Source organism: Moschus berezovskii, chromosome 7 (assembly GCF_049115385.1).
Source record: "Moschus berezovskii isolate FMDL1 chromosome 7, NW_MosBer_1.0, whole genome shotgun sequence".
In the NCBI taxonomy this organism is placed as follows: domain Eukaryota; kingdom Metazoa; phylum Chordata; class Mammalia; order Artiodactyla; family Moschidae; genus Moschus; species Moschus berezovskii.
In genome coordinates, this window is record NC_142466.1 from 82,225,015 (window position 1) to 82,242,819 (window position 17,805).

The 17,805-nt window shown below is 42.4% G+C and overlaps 1 protein-coding gene across 9 annotated transcripts in view; it reads right to left on the reverse strand.

Annotated features, from left to right (window-relative positions):
• APTX (aprataxin) overlaps positions 1–17,569 on the reverse strand; it is a 34,660-nt gene extending 17,091 nt beyond the window's left edge. For 2 of the 9 annotated variants that reach the window (XM_088838062.1, XM_088838057.1), the window contains exon 1: positions 531–590. Coding sequence is in view for 5 of the 9 variants with exons in the window: in XM_088838054.1 (XP_088694180.1) it covers positions 4–14 (11 nt within the window). In the remaining 4 variants the exon portion in view is untranslated. Of the gene's footprint in view, positions 1–3; positions 647–17,493 lie in introns of those variants that run through there. The other 7 variants (XM_088838054.1, XM_088838058.1, XM_088838060.1 and 4 more) reach the window with 7 other exon arrangements.
• Positions 17,570–17,805: the final 236 nt, after the last annotated feature.

The window sequence follows — 17,805 nt, forward strand, 5'->3', positions numbered from 1 at the left end:
AACCTGGACCACATTAATTCTACAAGGAAATTATATAGCCTTGCTTTGTTGAACCGCTATCACTGGTCTGCATGAGAAAAGGCTTGATTCTTCCGGTCTTCCTACAAGGCCAGCTGTGGATGCTGTGAAGGGCCCTCAAGTTCCTCTCAAGGAGCGTTTCTGGAGAAAACAAAGTCCCTCCTGACAGGCTGCGAAGCCTCCTTGGATCAGACAGTGCCCACTCTCTAATCCTTCTTCTGCTTGTGTTCCGACTAAGCTAGGTTCAGGTGTCAGGAGCAGAGGTGAACCAACGCGAAGTGCAGTGGAGACCAACACGAGCGCCGCCAGCCGCCGAAACACGGCAGGAGGGAAATGGGAAGCCCAGGGCCTTAGAGCGCGAGAATGGAGCAACGCCTGCTGACCTGCCGGGAAAGAGCCGTGAGAGCGTTATTCAAGGAACATTACTCTAGGGTAGCAGCGGACTCGAATGAGGCCCACACTCACGGCTCTCAACATGGCAGGCAGACGAGGTAGGCCGACCACCGCCTTACCTCGAGACGGCTGAAGCCGACAAGCTCACGTTACTCCTCCACTTCCGGCGCTGCGGGATGACGTTGCAAGACAAACTGGAGCGCAAGCTATGACGTTCCCAGTGCCTGTCGGAAGACTGCGGATCTCGCCAGATGCCCGGATAGGGAAATGCCCGCCCCATCTGTTCCCGAACTGGGCCGCAGTCCAAGTTTGGTTCCTTCCTGGCAGTTAACCAAAAAACGACGAGTTCTCCCAGTTCCTCTCTAAACGAGAGCCGCTCCCCAGTCACCACCTCTTAATCTCTGAATTGGGAGACACTTCAGGCAGCTATCCTGTCGGTGGCCGCTTCTAGGCAGACATGCAGCATCTTGATTTTCCCTTCATAAGGAAAAGCTCACTACTTTTAAAGCCACCGTTTCCGCTGTTGACAGTACCTGCTTGTGGCATTGTTTTCCCACGCCCTTTCGAAGCTACAATTGGCTTTCTCCTTTTCTGAGTGAGAAAGGTCTGAAGGGGCCAGAAGTGGAGAAACCTGCTAAGATTTTTTTAATGCTGTCTTCATTGAATGAACTGGCTGAGGGGCTGTCAGGGAAGAGAAAAGCAGGATGTTGGAATGAGATGTTTACTGATTTTTATGACAGTTCCAGGATGTTCCCTAAGAGTCATGAACTGCAAGAATTCGAAGGCCTTCTGGCAGATGGAAAAATTGTATCTCTTTTCGAATATCGTTTCCTTACATAGGAGGGATTTAGTGGTAGGATGAAGATATCAGCTATCAAAACAGAATAGGAGGATCTTCCAGGAAACAAAGGAGAGCTGCCCTTGTTAGCCGGAGAAGGCAATGGCAAGCCACTCCAGTACTATTGCCTAGAAAATCCCATGGATGGAGGAGCCTGGTAGGCTGCAGTCCGTGGGGTCGCTAAGGGTCGGACACGACTGAGCGACTTCACTTTCACTTTTCACTTTCCACTTTCACACATTGGAGAAGGAAATGGCAACCCACTCCAGTGTTCTTGCCTGGAGAATCCCAGGGATGGGGGAGCCTGGTGGGCTGCCGTCTATGGGGTCACACAGAGTCGGACACGACTGAAGTGACTTGGCAGCAGCAGCAGCAGCAGCCCTTGTTAGCAGAAAAGATGCAGGTTTATATTAAGGTCACACCAGGAAGTGCGGGAGCACAGGGAGCAGCTCAGCGGCTGTACAGGCCTCATGGCAGTGGAATGTGGTTCACATTGTCCCAGGTAAAGAGAGGCTGTTCTGGTGACCTGGCCGGTTTTATTGTTCCCTCAGAATTAAGCATTTTCCAAGCATCACAGTGGTAAAGAATCCGCCCGCCAATGCAGAAGAGCCAATGCAGAAGACGCAAGTTTGATCCCTGGTTGGGAAGATCTCCTGGAGAAGGAAATTGCAACCCATTCCAGTATTCCTGCTTGGAAAATCCCATGGATAGAGGAGCCTGGCGGACTATAGTCCTTGGGGTAGAAAAGAGTTGGGCATGACTGAGCACCACACTCACACACAGAAGCTTCTCTTAGCCTTTGCTTGTATAAATACCTGACCTGCCTGTATGTGTCTTGCATTCAAAATTGGATTGAATTATTCTAATTGGTCATTCAAAGTATATTGTGCAAAAATGTCCAGCCTATTAGGTCTAGCCCTTTCTCTATAGCATATTATTGGCCCAGGAAATGCACAGCTTAAGGGTATGGGGGGGGGGCACTTAAAATTTTCAAGGCCTCCAGAACCAAAGATTTATCACAAACACATATATAGAAAATTAATAGCGAATAAGCCTGTGGTATTATCTAATGCGTGTGCTGCGTATGTGCTGGGCTTCCCAGGTGGCGCTAGTGATAAAGAACTGGACTGCCAATGCAGGAGACGGTTGGATCCCTGGGTAGGGAAGATCCCCTGGAGAAGGGCATGGCAACCCACTCCAGATTATCTAATGCAGTAGCCCTAAAAGTGTAATCATTGGATCAACAGCAGAAGCCTCAAAACACTTAGGAACTTATTAGAAATGCAAATTCAATTCTCACACTAGGCTTACTGACTTAGAAATTGCTGGCAGAGCCCAGCAATATATTTAACAAGTCCAGCAGGTTTTCCTAATAGGTGCTTAAATTTGAAATTCACTGATGGAAGGTAAAAGCATCAAGCCATCAGTTGAGTCGCTCAGTTGTGTCCGATTCTTTGTGACCCCATGGACTGCAGCATGCCATAACCCATGATAAATGTGTTTTGTTAGTATGCTCAGGGCTTTGGGGTTTTTTCCTTCTTTTTTTATAAAATTTTTTTCGATTTTTACTTGTGGAAAATACAAATAACATAAAACTCACCCTTAACCACTTTTAAGTAGTGTACAGTTCAGTAGTGTTAAGAATATTCTTAATCTGACCCTCGTGGTCCAGTGAATAAGACTCCAAGCTTGCAATGCGGGGAACACAAGTTGGGAAACAAAGATTCCATGAGTTGCATGGTGCAGCCCAAAAAAAAAAATTTTTTTAAGAACATTCACACTGTAATGAAATCTATTTCTAGAACTTTTTAATCTTGCAAAACTGGAATTCAAACAACTCCCTAGTTCCTCCTACCCCTGCCCCTGGAAGCCACCATTCTGCTTTCAGTTTCCATGAGTCTGACTACTCCACATACCTCATATAAGTGAAATCATACAGTATTTGTCTTTTTGTGACTGGCTTACTTCTTAGCATAATATTCTCTAAGTTAATTCACTTGTGTCAAAACTTCAAGGCTAAAAGTCATTCCATTGCATGCATACACTACACTATTCCTCTGCTTCCACTTTTTGGCTATTAGGAATAACACTGCTATGAACATGGTTATACAAATATCTCTTTGAGATCTTGCCTTTAGATCTTTTGACTATATACCCAAAAGTGGGATTGCTAACTCATAATTCTGTTTTTAATATTTTAAGGAACCACCTGTTTTCCATAGTGGCTGGACCATTTTACATTCCCACCAACAGAGCACAAGGTTTCCAATTTCTCCACATTCTTGCCAATGCTTATATTTTTTGATTTGGGTTTTTTGGATGTGAGAGGAGGTAATAACTCACTGTGGCTTTGATTTTGCATTTCTCTAGTGATTAGTGATGTTGAGCAACTTTCCATATGTTTGTTGGCCATTTGTATATCTTCTTTGGAGAAATGTCCATTGAAGTCTTTTGCCCAATTTTTTATCATATTATTTTGTTGTTGTTGCATTGTAGAAGTTCTTTTAATCTTCTGGATGTTAACCCCTTATCAAATATATGACCTAGAAATATATTTTCCCATTTCATAGGTTGCCTTTTCACTCTTGTCAACTGTGCCCTGCACAAAGAAGTTTTTAATTTTGATGTAGTCCAATGTATCTATTTTTACTCTTGCCATCTGTGCTTTTGGAATTATAGCAAAGAAATTATTGGAAACTTTTCCCCTGTGTATTACAGTTTTAGGTCTTACATTTAGGTCTTTGATCCATTTTGAGTTCATTTTTTTAATTTATTTATTTTTAATTGGGGATTAACTGCTTTACAATGTTGGGTTTGTTTCTGCCATACATCAAAATGCATCAACTGTAGGTATCCATATGTCCCCTCCCTTTTGAACCTCTCTCCCACCTCCCATCCCATCCCACCTTTCTAGGTTGTCACAGAGCACAAGGTTGAGCTCCCTGTGTCATACAGCAAATTCCCACTGGCTATCCATTTTACACATGGTCCTGTATATATGTTTCAGTGCTACTCTCTCAATTCGTCCCACCCTCTCCATCCACAAGTCTTGCGGACTTGTATGCACAAGTCTGTTCTCTATGTTTCATCTCTATTCCTGCCCTGCACATAGGTTCATCAGTACCATTTTTATAGATTCCATATATATTCAGTAATATGTAATATTTGTTTTTCTGACTGACTTCACTGTATAACAGGCTCTAGGTTCATCCACCTCACTAGAACTGACTCAACTTTGTTCCTTTTATGACTGACTAATATTCCATTGCATATGGGTACCACAACTTCTTTACCCATTCATCTGTGGTTAGGCATCTAGGTTGTTTCCATGTCCTGGCTATTGTAAATAGTGCTGCAATGAACACTGGGGTTCATGTGTCTTTTAGAATGATTTTCTCAGGGTATACGCCCAGTAGTGGGATTGCATTCATTTTTTATATGGTGTAAAGTAAGCATCCAATGTCACCCTTTTGCATTTGGATATCCAGTTTTCCCAGCACCATTTTCTAAAAACACTGTGTTTTCTCCACTAAATGGTCTTGGAATACTTGTTAAAAATCATTTGACCACGCATGTAATGGTTTATTTCTTGGTTTTCTATTGTATTCCATTGATCCAGTACCACCCTGTCTTGATTACTGTAGCTTTGTAATAACTTTTTAAATCAGGGGGTGTGAGACTTTCCTTCCCCCCATCCCAAGACTGTTTTAGCTATTTTGCTTGGCAGAGGGTAACTTTTTTAAATTCCAACGGTTAGGCATTAGAAGATCTTGCATGAAAATCAGGATTCTTGGTCTCTTAGGAAAAAAAATCAAGAAATTCAGCAAATTTGGGCAACAAATAGCTGGAATTGTGAGTGGCTGCAAAGTGCTCTCAAGTTACCATTGTCTCCACCCACTCTTTTCTGTAACCTGTCTGGCCCCCTGAAGGCCCCTCTTTCTTTTAGACTTTGAGACTCCTGACCTAAGGGAAAGGCAGTTGGAGCCAGAGGATTTACCTGGGAAGGCTGCAGTGATCTAATTCAGAGATTTTCTCAAAAGGAAAAATATAGAGTTCTGAGAGGAAATATAGCTAGGAAAGTGTGTTTGTTCGAAGCAGGAGAGAGAGTATGGTGTGTGGAACTATAGAAGAGTGTCAGCAATGTATTCTTGCCTGAAAAATCACATGGACAGAGGAGCCTGGCAGGCTACAGTCCAAGGGTCACAAAAAGTTGGACACAACTGAGCGACTGAACTCACACACAGGAAAGACCTATCTAAGGAAAGGACAATTAAATCGAGTCCAGAAAGATGAAAATGAAACAAACAGACAAGTGAAGACTTGGTAGAAGAATACTATGAGCTAGCCTGAGGAAAGAGCATGTACAAAAGCCCTACCAAAGGGCCTTTAGCATTCTTTTAGGCATGACAGAAGTCCAGTGGAGCTGAAGCTTAGACAGTAAAAGGAAAATGGTGAGATCTGAGCAGAGGTCAGCTAGTAAACCATTTAGGAACCGTCTGTGGGCTCATCCTATAGTCAGTGAAAAAACCCTAGGAGTGATGTTATTTGATTTTCATTTTATGAAGATCACTGTGGCTGCTGAGACGAAGAATGGATTTGAGGGGAGGATGAGAAGAGAATAGCTGAGAGCACTTAGTTTACTGATGTAGTACAAAGGAGGATGGCAGCCTGGACAAGAATATAGAAGTGGGATGATTTAAGAGTTATTTTGGAAGCAGCATCAACTGGACAAGACAAAACATATTCTTCTCTAAGCATCAAAACCTAGTGAGCCATAAATGTAGTTGCATCTTTCACATATCTAAAAATTTGTCACTGTGCATACCTGTGACTGCCTGCTGGCTTCCTCTGGCCCAAGAGCCTTCTCTGAACTGCATACAGGCCAGAAGGGAGGGGATTTACACCTCTGGGAGTAGTAGTGAGAATGATGTAAAGAAGTGGAAGGGTAACTTGTCTCCACATCCGTGGGGTGAAACAGCTTTGAAGCATATACTACTTGACTCCAAGAGGCTCTCCCACCCTAGTTAACCCACCTGTACCTGCCCTCCCAGCCCTGTCTCAGTTCTCCACTCCCCTACTCGTGCTTCCTGGAATCATCTCCAAAATAAACTGCACTCAAAGACTTGCCTCAGTGTCTGCCTCTGAGGGAATCCAACCTAAACACTTCCTGAATATTTTCTAATGACATTTTATTAGAAATAAGTAATGAATACTTCTAATGATATTTTGTATTCTCTTTTTAGGTAAGTTAATAAATAACTCCCACTGCTTTCCAATTTATTGATGTCGTGGCATAAAGATAAAATTATGTATGCAGAGCATATTGGGGTTATCTTAAGTTCTATGAGGAACTTGGTGGGAAAAACTATTTTCTTTGTAATTACATGCAATAATAATTTTAAATAGACTACTTGAGGAAATAGTATTGATTTTGGCTAAATATCCAAATAGATTTTTTTTTTTACTTTTATGAGAAACTTGACTGTGTTTCTGTGAATATTACCTTTCTGACACTAGGCTTCATGGTGAAATAGCTATGTAATTTCTGATTAAGTTTATAATTATATTTTTAAATTCTTAGAGTCACACCTATAATTGGCACACCAGTAGAGAAGTTCTGTTCTATTCATCACAGTATAAACATGCTAAGGTATCTGTAAACTATACCCTGCAATTTACTTTAAAACCTTCCACCTAAAATTTAAACCTTATTGTTTTCAACTTCTACTTTCTGTACTGGTTAACCTCTCCCACTCTGTATTGATTTCATAGCTTAACTCTCTCAAGAATCTAACTTTCCAAGACTTTATGGCATCATCATTGTAATCCCAAGTACTAGCATTCATATGGTTCCTGTTAGAACTTTTATATCAATTCAGAAATTCTTTTGTATAAATTGCAGATGTCCTGGTGATCTCTTCTGAATGTCTCATAAAAAGAAGAAAGTCACAGGAAGCCCTTCTAACTTATCCTGCTTCAGTTCAGTTCAGTTCAGTTGCTCAGTCGTGTCCGACTCTTTGCAACCCCATGAATCACAGCACGCCAGGCCTCCCTGTCCATCACCAACTCCTGGAGTTCACTCAAACTCATGTCCATCGAGTCGGTGATGCCATCCAGCCATCTCATTCTCTGTCGTCCCCTTCTCCTCCTACCCCCAATCCCTCCTAGCATCAGAGTCTTTTCCAATGAGTCAACTCGTCGCATGAGGTGGCCAAAGTATTGGAGTTTCAGCTTTAGTATCAGTCCTTCCAATGCTTACCTTCTACTATCTCTTCATTGCCAGCCTTGTACCAACAATCCTGAACTTCCTACCCTTCCACCGCTCCTCCCCAGCACTCTAGAGAGATGGATGAGATATCCCTATGAAGCCCTGGCCTAACTGCAATACTCCACTGTGTTCCCAGATGCTCATGCTATTTTCTCTGGAATGTTCTTCTTTATTTTCTCCCTAATTCACTTCAGCCTCCTCCAATCCATCTGCATGTAACTAGAGAAAATATTTCAAAACACAGACCTGATTAAACTCAGTATGTGTCTACTTTTAAATGAGATATTCTCTCTCTCTCATAATCCTATCTACCACTTTTTACTTACCTAGCCACATACCCAACACAAGGACTTTCTTTCCATTTTTTGAACGCCCTCAGTCAAGGTTCTCTGATTGGAAGCTGAAAAACTAACTTAAAGATTGATAGGCCTGCCCTTGGTACCATTCCCAAGCCATATGAATCCTGCACTACCTAGGCCCTCAACCTCACAATTACCGACAGTTAACAGTAACTCCAAACAGGAGGGCCTGGGGTCCTGACGCAGTCAAGATGAGTTCTTCCCACTGGTCAAGTAGGAGGGACGTGGCTGTAGAAGCCCACATAGATACCTGCATTCCACAATCTCCAGGGTGTTGGCCTCTGGCCGGAGGAAATCAGTGAAGCCTAGCCTTCCATGACTTGGTACATTATTCATTCATTCAACAAGTAATTTTTAGCACTTTTGACATGTCAGGCATTGTTTTAGGTGTTGGGGCCTATACAAAAGTGAACAAAACAAAGCTTCTGCTTTCAAGGAGCTTATAATCTAGTGGGGAGAAGCAGACCATAAAAAAGAAATACAGGTCATGTAGGGATAAACGTTATAAAGAAAAAGCAGGATAGGGACTTCCCTGGTGGTTCAGTGGTTAAGATCTACCTTCCACTGCAGGGAACATGGGCTCAATCCCAGTTCAGGAAACAAAGATACCAGATGCCACAGAGAAACTAAGCCTGTGTGATGAAACTAGAGAGTCCCTGCATGCCACAATGAAAGATCCTGCATGCCACAACTAACCCCCTCCTGCTCCTGCTCAGTGGCTTCAGTTATGTCCAACTCTTAGCGACCAGTAACGCTGAAGAAGCCGAAGTTGAACGGTTCTATGAAGACCTACAAGACCTTTTAGAACTAACACCCAAAAAAGATGTCCTTTTCATTACAGGGGACTGAAATGCAAAAGTAGGAAGTCAAGAAACACCTGGAGTAACAGGCAAATTTGGCCTTGGAGCACGGAATGAAGCAGGGCAAAGGCTAATAGAGTTTTGCCAAGAGAACGCACTGGTCATAGCAAACATCCTCTTCTAACAACACAAGATAAGACTCTACACATGGACATCACCAGATGGTCAACACCGAAATCAGATTGATTATATTCTTTGCAGCCAAAGATGGAGAAGCTGTATACAGTTAGCAAAAACAAGACCAGGAGCTGACTGTGGCTCAGATCATGAACTCCTTATTGCCAAATTCAGACTGAAATTGAAGAAAGTAGGGAAAACCACTAGACCATTCAGATATGACCTAAATCAAATCCCTTATGATTATACAGTGGAAGTGAGAAATAGATTTAAGGGACTAGATCTGATAGACAGAGTGCCTGATGAACTCTGGACGGAGGTTCGTGACATTGTACAGAAGACAGGGACCAAGACCATCCCCATGGAAAAGAAATGCAAAAAAGCAAAATGGCTGTCTGAGGAGGCCTTACAAATAGCTGTGAAAAGAAGAGAAGGGAAAAGCGAAGGAGAAAAGGAAAGATATAAGCATCTGAATGCAGAGTTCCAAAGAACTGCAAGAAGAGATAAGAAAACCTTCCTCAGCTATCAATGCAAAGAAATAGAGGAAAACAACAGAAGGGGAAAGACTAGAGATCTCTTCAAGAAAATTAGAGATACCAAGGGAACATTTCATGCAAAGATGGGCTCGATAAAGGACAGAAATGGTATGGACCTAACAGAAGCAGAAGATATTAAGAAGAGGTGGCAAGAATACACAGAAGAACTGTACAAAAAAGATCTTCACAACCAAGATAATCACGATGGCGTGATCACTCACCTAGAGCCAGACATCTTGGAATGTGAAGTAAAGTGAGCCTTAGAAAGCATCACTACAAACAAAGCTAGTGGAGGTGATGGAATTCCAGTTGAGCTATTTCAAATCCTGAAAGATGATGCTGTGAAAGTGCTGCACTCAATATGCCAGCAAATTCTGAAAACTCAGCAGTGGCCACAGGACTGGAAAAGGTCAGTCTTCATTCCAATCCCAAAGAGAGGCAATGCCAAAGAATGCTCAAAGTACCGCACAATTGCACTCATCTCACACGCTAGTAAAGTCATGCTCAAAATTCTCCAAGCCAGGCTTCAGCAATATGTGAACCGTGAACTTCCAAATGTTCAAGCAGGTTTTAGAAAAGGCAGAGGCACCAGAGATCAAATTGCCAACATCTGCTGGATCATGGAGAAAGCAAGAGAGTTCCAGAAAAACAACTATTTCTGCTTCATTGACTATGCCAAAGCCTTTGACTGTGTGGATCACAATAAACTGTGGAAAATTCTGAAAGAGATGGGAATACCAGACCACCTGACCTACCTCTTGAGAAACCTGTATGCAGGTCAGGAAGCAACAGTTAGAACTGGACATGGAACAACAGACTGGTTCCAAATAGGAAAAGGAGTACGTCAAGGTTGTATACTGTCACCCTGCTTATTTAACTTCTATGCAGAGTACATCATGAGGAATGCTGGGCTGGAAGAAGCACAAGCTGGAATCAAGATTTCCAGGAGAAATGTCAATAACCTCAGATATGCAGATGACACCACCCTTATGGCAGAAAGTGAAGAGGAACTCAAAAGCCTCTTGATGAAAGTGAAAGAGGAGAGTGAAAAGGTTGGATTGAAGCTCAACTTTCAGAAAACGAAGATCATGGCATCTGGTCCCATCACTTCATGGGAAATAGATGGGGAAACAGTGGAAACAGTGTCAGACTTTATTTTTGGGGGCTCCAAAATCACTGCAGATGCTGATTGCAGCCAGGAAATTAAAAGACGATTACTCCTTGGAAGGAAGGTTATGACCAACCTGGATAGTGTATTAAAAAGCAGAGACATTACTTTGCCAACAAAGGTCCGTCTAGTCAAGGCTATGGTTTTTCCCGTGGTCATGTATGGATGTGAGAGTTGGACTGTGAAGAAAGCTGATTGCCGAAGAATTGATGCTTTTAAACTGTGGTGCTGGAGAAGACTCTTGAGAGTCCCTTGGACTGCAAGGAGATCCAACCAGTCCATTCTAAAGGAGATCAGTCCTGGGTGTTCAATGGAAGGCTTGATGCTAAAGCTGAAACTCCAATACTTTGGCCACCTCATGCGATGAGCTGACTCACTGGAAAAGACTCTGATGCTGGGAGGGATTGGGGGCAGGAGGAGAAGGGGACGACAGAGAATGAGATGGCTGGATGGCATCACCGACTCGATGGACATGAGTTTGAGTGAACTCCGGGAGTTGGTGATGGACAGGGAGGCCTGGCGTGCTGTGATTCATGAGGTCGCAAAGAGTCGAACATGACTGAGCAACTGAACTGAACTGAACTAGCGACACTATGGACTGTAGCCCGCCAGACTCCTGTCCATGGGATTCTCAAGGCAAGAATGCTAGACTGGGTTGCCATGCCCTCCTCCAGGGAATCTTCCCAACCCAGGGATTGACACTCCTGTGTCTCCTGCATTGCAGGGGAATTCTTTATGGCTGAGACACCAGGCAAGCCCAAATAAATATTTTTTAAAAAGAAAAAGCAGGTTAGAAAGTGGTGAGGATATTTTGTATATTGTGGAAGGCCCTTTTTTTTTTTTTTAGCACAGACTTAAAAGAAGGAAGCCATGTGGATATCTAGGTGGGATGGGAAGCCATAAAGGGATTTTAATAAGAGGAGTGCTTTTTGAGCCCCGGTACCACCAATGACTTCCAGAGTGACAAATTTTTTTTTTAATGGTATGTATTTTTAAAAGGTCATTCTAATTATTTTGTGACACCAGGATATTAAAGAGAGGGAACGGTTTACAACCTGCAATTTCTTCAAACCTCAATGTCTATATCCATTCAACAACCACTTGGAGTGCCTTCTCTGTATTAGGCAGTGAGTTAGGTGTTAAAGACAGACAAGGCAACAAGCCAGAGCCAGCCCCTCCCTTTAATGGACTGTCAGTGTGGAGAGTTCAGTTCCAGCCTACATTCACCTTTCACTGACTTACCTTTGAGCTCTTCTACTCTCAAAGGTAAGTCAGTGAAATTGACCTAGCTGTAATATCTCCCATTTTGTCTTTCTCACTATGATTCAGACCGGATGCCCAGTGGCATTTTCCTGACCATGTTTAGTTTACTCCTCTTGACAACAAATTTGGGATTCCCAGATGGTGCTAGTGGTAAAGAACCCATCTGCCAATGAAGGAGACATAAGAGATGCGGGTTTGATCCCTGGGTCAGAAAGATCCCATGGTTGAGAGCATGGCAACCCACTCCAGTATTCTTCCCTGGAGAATCCCATAGACAGAGGAGCCTGGCAGGCTACAGTCCACGGAGTCACAAACAGTCAGACACCATTGAAGAAACTTAGCAAGCATGCATACACAACAAATTTGTATGTCTACACTTTTATACTATTCCGACAACCCTGGGACCCTCCTACCTTATTACTCTTCACTAATAAAGATCCAGCTCTGCATATCAAAATAACAGAGTTTAGTTAAATTTACTCTTCACCGTATTTTCAGTGAGAGTAAAACATCTACTTATCATAGAATAACATTGGCCTAAATTATATGGTAACAGAAGTTTTTAACCACTCTTCAAATAGGGGAGATCTCACAGATAGGGGGTATAGCATATGTGATTGAGGAGGGAAAAAAGGGACAAATGATTCTTTTAGAAAATAGAGATTTAGCCTTTGTCTCTATGGCAGTTCATCAACTCGATGGACATGCGTTTGGGTGGAATCCGGGAGTTAGTGATGGACAGGGAGGCCCGGCATGCTGCGGTTCATGGGGTGGCAAAGAGTCAGACACGACTGAGTGACTGAACTGAACTGAACTCTATGGCAATCTATTACTCTTCTAGGCCCTATTGATTCTTACGTCTCAGAATCCTTGCCCTTGTATACTTCCCTCCCACACTGACTTTGGACTTGGACGTGGAACTAGCTTTAGCTGATGGGACATTACGAAGTAGAATCTGAGCAGAGCCTTAATAAGTGTTTGCACATTGTGGCTTATCCTTTCGGGGTGCTCCTCTTCAGAATCCAGCTGCCACGCTGTGAGAAGCCCAACTTAGCCATGTGGAGAGATCACATGAAGGAGCACAGGGGTCCTGATGAACAGCCCCAGCTAAGCTCCCAGCCAGCAGACAGCATGTGAGTGATCTAGCGTGGATGAACCCGCCATCCCTAGTTGAGCAATCTTAGTAGTCACCACACAGAACAAACACGAGCTATCTCTGATAAACCTTGCTTTAAATGCAGAGTTTTGAGCAAATAAGTGACTGTTTCTACTTTTTTTTTTTTTTTACTGTTTCTATTTAAAGCCACCAGTTTGGTGGGGGGTGGAGGGCATTTTGTCATATAGCATTAGAAAACTAGAACAACTACTTTACAAAAATAAAAACAAAAGAGGCACTGTTCCTAATGTATACTGGAATTCTTAACACTAAAATGCCTGAATTTTGGGTCAAGGTTTGAACCTTGGGTCAAGGGTCAACTTCCGTAATAAGAGAGATGCCGGTGCACAATTATACTGCTGTAATTGTTAGTTTAATGTCGGTACTCCCATTCATCTATAAGTTCTATGAGGAAAGGGATTATGTCTATCATGGTCAACATTGTTTCAAGGACCTAGAAAAGACCCTAGCACATAGTAGGCATTCAATCAATATTTTAATAAATCAATATTATGCTGATGTACTAGCTATGTTAGTTCTTCTGTTCAAATATGACAGTATTATTTATTTTATTATTAGCAAACATTATTATATAATATTTACATACAGACAATTCTAAGCAATTTACAGGTATTAACTAATTTAGTCCTCACAATAACCCTATGAGCTAGGTACTATTACTATTCCTTTTTACAAATTAGGAAACTGAGGAACAAGAAGAATAAGTAACTTGCTTGTTATAGGGCCAGGATTCAAACCCAGGGAGTGAGTTTCCAGAATCCATATTCTTTGCGACTTTACTCTCTCTCTCAGTTTCCTGTTCTAGGTCTGGCAGTGCTTTGCTATTGAAGCAAGAATAAGGTAAGGTTACACACCAGAAGCGGAGAAGGCAATGGCAAGCCACTCCAGTACTATTGCCTAGAAAATCCCATGGATGGAGGAGTCTGGTGGGCTGTAGTCCGTGGAATCGCTAAGGGTCGGACACGATGGAGCGACTTCACTTTCACTTTTCACTTTCACACATTGGAGAAGGAAATGGCAACCCACTCCAGTGTTCTTGCCTGGAGAATCCCAGGGACGGGGGAGCCTGGTGGACTTCCGTCTATGGGGTTGCACAGAGTCGGACACGACTGAAGTGACTTAGCAGCAGCAGCAGCAGCAGCACACACCAGAAGATGAATATCTTCACCATGATGAAGACACCATTGTAATTATACAGGTGGAAAGTTGCACACAGGGACCACATTCCTTCCCTAAAACACCTTTACAACATCAATGACAAGAAGATGACATTCAGGAATGAGAGATGGTGACATACACCAGGAAGAAAGACCCTTATACAAGCGCTACCCTAAGCCTCTAACTCTGCCAGCTAAAAGACTGAACCCCAACCTGGGAGCTCAATTCAATCCCAGTCACCCTATAGGACTATCAGTTCAGTTCAGTTCAGTCTCTCAGTTGTGTCCGACTCTTTGCGACCCCATGAATCACAGCATGCCAGGCCTCCCTGTCCATCACCAATTCCCAGACTTCACTCAAACTCATGTCCATCGAGTCGGTGATTCCATCCAGCCATCTCATTCTCTGTCGTCCCCTTCTCCTCCTGCCCCCAATCCCTCCCAGCATCAGAGTCTTTTCCAGTGAGTCAGCTCGTCGCATGAGGTGGCCAAAGTATTGGAGTTTCAGCTTTAGCATCAAGCCTTCCATTGAACACCCAGGACTGATCTCCTTTAGAATGGACTGGTTGGATCTCCTTGCAGTCCAAGGGACTCTCAAGGGTCTTCTCCAGCACCACAGTTCAAAAGCATCAATTCTTTGGCGATCAGCTTTCTTCACAGTCCAACTCTCACATCCATACATGACCACAGGAAAAACCATAGCCCTGACTAAATGGACCTTCGTTGGCAAAGTAACGTCTCTGCTTTTTAATATGCTATCTAGGTTGGTCATAACTTTCCTTCCAAGGAGTAAGCATCTATTAATTTCATGGCTGCAATCAGCATCCGCAGAGATTCTGGAGCCCATAAAAATAAAGTCTGACACTGTTTCCACTGTTACCCCATCTATTTCCCATGAAGTGATGGGACCAGATGCCATGATCTTTGTTTTCTGAATGTTGAGCTTCAAGACAACCTTTTCACTCTCCTCTTTCACTTTCACCAAGAGGCTTTTTAGTTCCTCTTCACTTCCTGCCATAAGGGTGGTGTCATCTGCATATCTGAAGTTATTGATATTTCTCCCAGCAATCTTGATTCCAGATTGTGCTTCTTCCAGCCCAGCGTTCCTCATGATGTACTCTGCATAGAAGTTAAATAAGCAGGGTGACAATATACAACCTTGACGCACTCCTTTTCCTATTTGGAACCAGTCTGTTGTTCCATGTCCAGCTCTGACTGTTGCTTCCTGACCTGCATACAGGTTTCCCAAGAGGTAGGTCAGGTGGTCTGGTATTCCCCTTTCTTTCAGAATTTTCCACAGTTTATTGTGATCCACACAGTCAAAGGCTTTGGCATAGTCAATGAAGCAGAAATAGATGTTTTTCTGGAACTCTCTTGCTTTCTCCATGATCCAGCAGATGTTGGCAATTTGATCTCTGGTGCCTCTGCCTTTTCTAAAACCTGCTTGAACATCTGGAAGTTCACGGTTCACATATTGCTGAAGCTTGGCTTGGAGAATTTTGAGCATGACTTTACTAGCATGTGAGATGAGTGCAGTTGTGCGATAGTTTGAGCATTCTTTGGCATTGCCAAAGAATAGGATACTGAAATAGGACTATAGGAAACCCTGATTCAGGACCTGCTAGCTCACCACTGAGTCCCTTTTAATGCCAGTGCTTCTGTGACTTGTTACTGGGTCTTCCTCATGCTCAGCACAGAGACCAATGACAAAGGCCCATTGCAGTACCATCACCGGCCCTGCCTCTGCTCTGAAGAACAGCCTAGATGTGGGAGTCTGGATCTAAGCCAGTAACGATGTGAAGGTCGCCAGCAATCTGACCTCCCAGTTTGATGAGTACAGTACTTTCTTAACCCAAAACTATCACTATCACCACAAGTGTGTACACCCACACACAAATGCTCCAGCCCAACTGAAATGGCAATTTACCCCAACAGTAGAAGAAATATTTCATGACAACATTGCTTGATAGCTACAAAAGGAGTGCAGAGTTGGGAAGCAAAATTTTAAGTCTTGGTAATTAGTGGGGCCTTTTACAAGGAGTCTTTGAGCTTCGTCTTCTGTACTTGACATTCACTCAACAAATACTTTTTGACACCTGCTATATGCCAGTAACTGTACTGGGCAGATGATCACTGAGAATGCTCCACCTCAGAAATAGCGCTTTAACTCAAGGAATCACTTTTTGGTGTGCTGCCATCAGGCTGTAAGAGACACCCTTGTGAACTAGACACCCTCTCAGGGATGCTGTCAAGGACACTGCTCCTCATCCAACACAATGTTCTCTTCTTGAGCATCCCTGGGAGACAGTCCAGTCTGACCTCAATTCTGGGAAGTTTTACTTCTCCAGAGTAACGGGTTTGTTTTCTTATCTATGGACACCATGAATTGTGGGACCAAAGAGGCTGTCAGCTTAGAGACAAATTCATGGCCCAGATGTAGCAAATGTGAAGGTCATTCCTATCTATATTTTTAGCTTTGTCCCTGGCTCTATTTTGTCTTGTTTTTATTTCTTCATTCTTCCTGAAAACCATGTTTTTATTTATTCATTCTCTGCACTTTTTTTTTTTGCACTTTTAATTTATGGCATCATGTATTGTGTGTATGTGTGTGTGTGCACGCAATTTTTTGTTCTGGAGGTTTTTCTTGTATCCTTGGAATTGGCTGTGAACCCTTTCTAAAAGAAGACATTGGCATCAATATTTATAATACATTATACAAATTTATATAAATGCTATGATAGAATTGGGTCTACAGGGTGATGCTGACAAACAGGAGGGCTTATAAATCATCAAGAGCATTAAAGAAGACTTTGCAGAGGGGTCATTTCTGGAGTTTCTCTTTTGTATTGCTCTTTGGTTTGTTGAGGATATTGTAGAATTTATTCACAATATGACAACTGTTAAACAAAATTAAGTTATTACCTAGTATAAGATAACACTAAAATCTTGCACAGTAAATTTCTACATCATATCATCAGTTTATGGGGCACCATAGAAATTGTTGACAAGAGATCAAGGCTACTTCCACAAGAGCTTCCTCTCATTTTTTTTCTGACAAAAAGATCATGGGAAAAATAATTCATGCTTATAATGCTTATATCAAAATTTACTTACAGACAAAGAAATTAAGATGGAATGTCAAACTCAAGTTAGAAGATATTTTATAGCAAAGTAAGGTGAAGAATTAAAATAGTTATCTAGAAGACATATATACACAAAATGTTATCAACTGGATTATTCAAATAAATGAGGATAAACAGGATTTAAGAATTTAAATTATCAAAGTCAATAGTCTCCATTTGGAAGGGCTATTAAAAATCATTTATTTCAGTTGCATACCTGTGCAGCAGTGTTCTTCCTTAATTCTTTATTCCATCTTGCAGGCAGACACCCAGCATTGGACTTTCCCTGGATTGTGGTTACCTGAATGAGAAAAGGGTGAGAGAAACAATAGTTGCTGGCATATTGTTTTAAGTGTGCTGGATCCGCAGATTATTTTTAAATACACTCAGTTTGAGCTCTTTTTTCCCTCTTTTCTTAAAAAAAGATTTCGAGCAATATAAAAACTCATATTGACCAACTACATATAGGGGACCTTAGGAAATAGGTCAGGATCTCATAGATGAAGCATTTCGTAATTTAAAAAAAGAC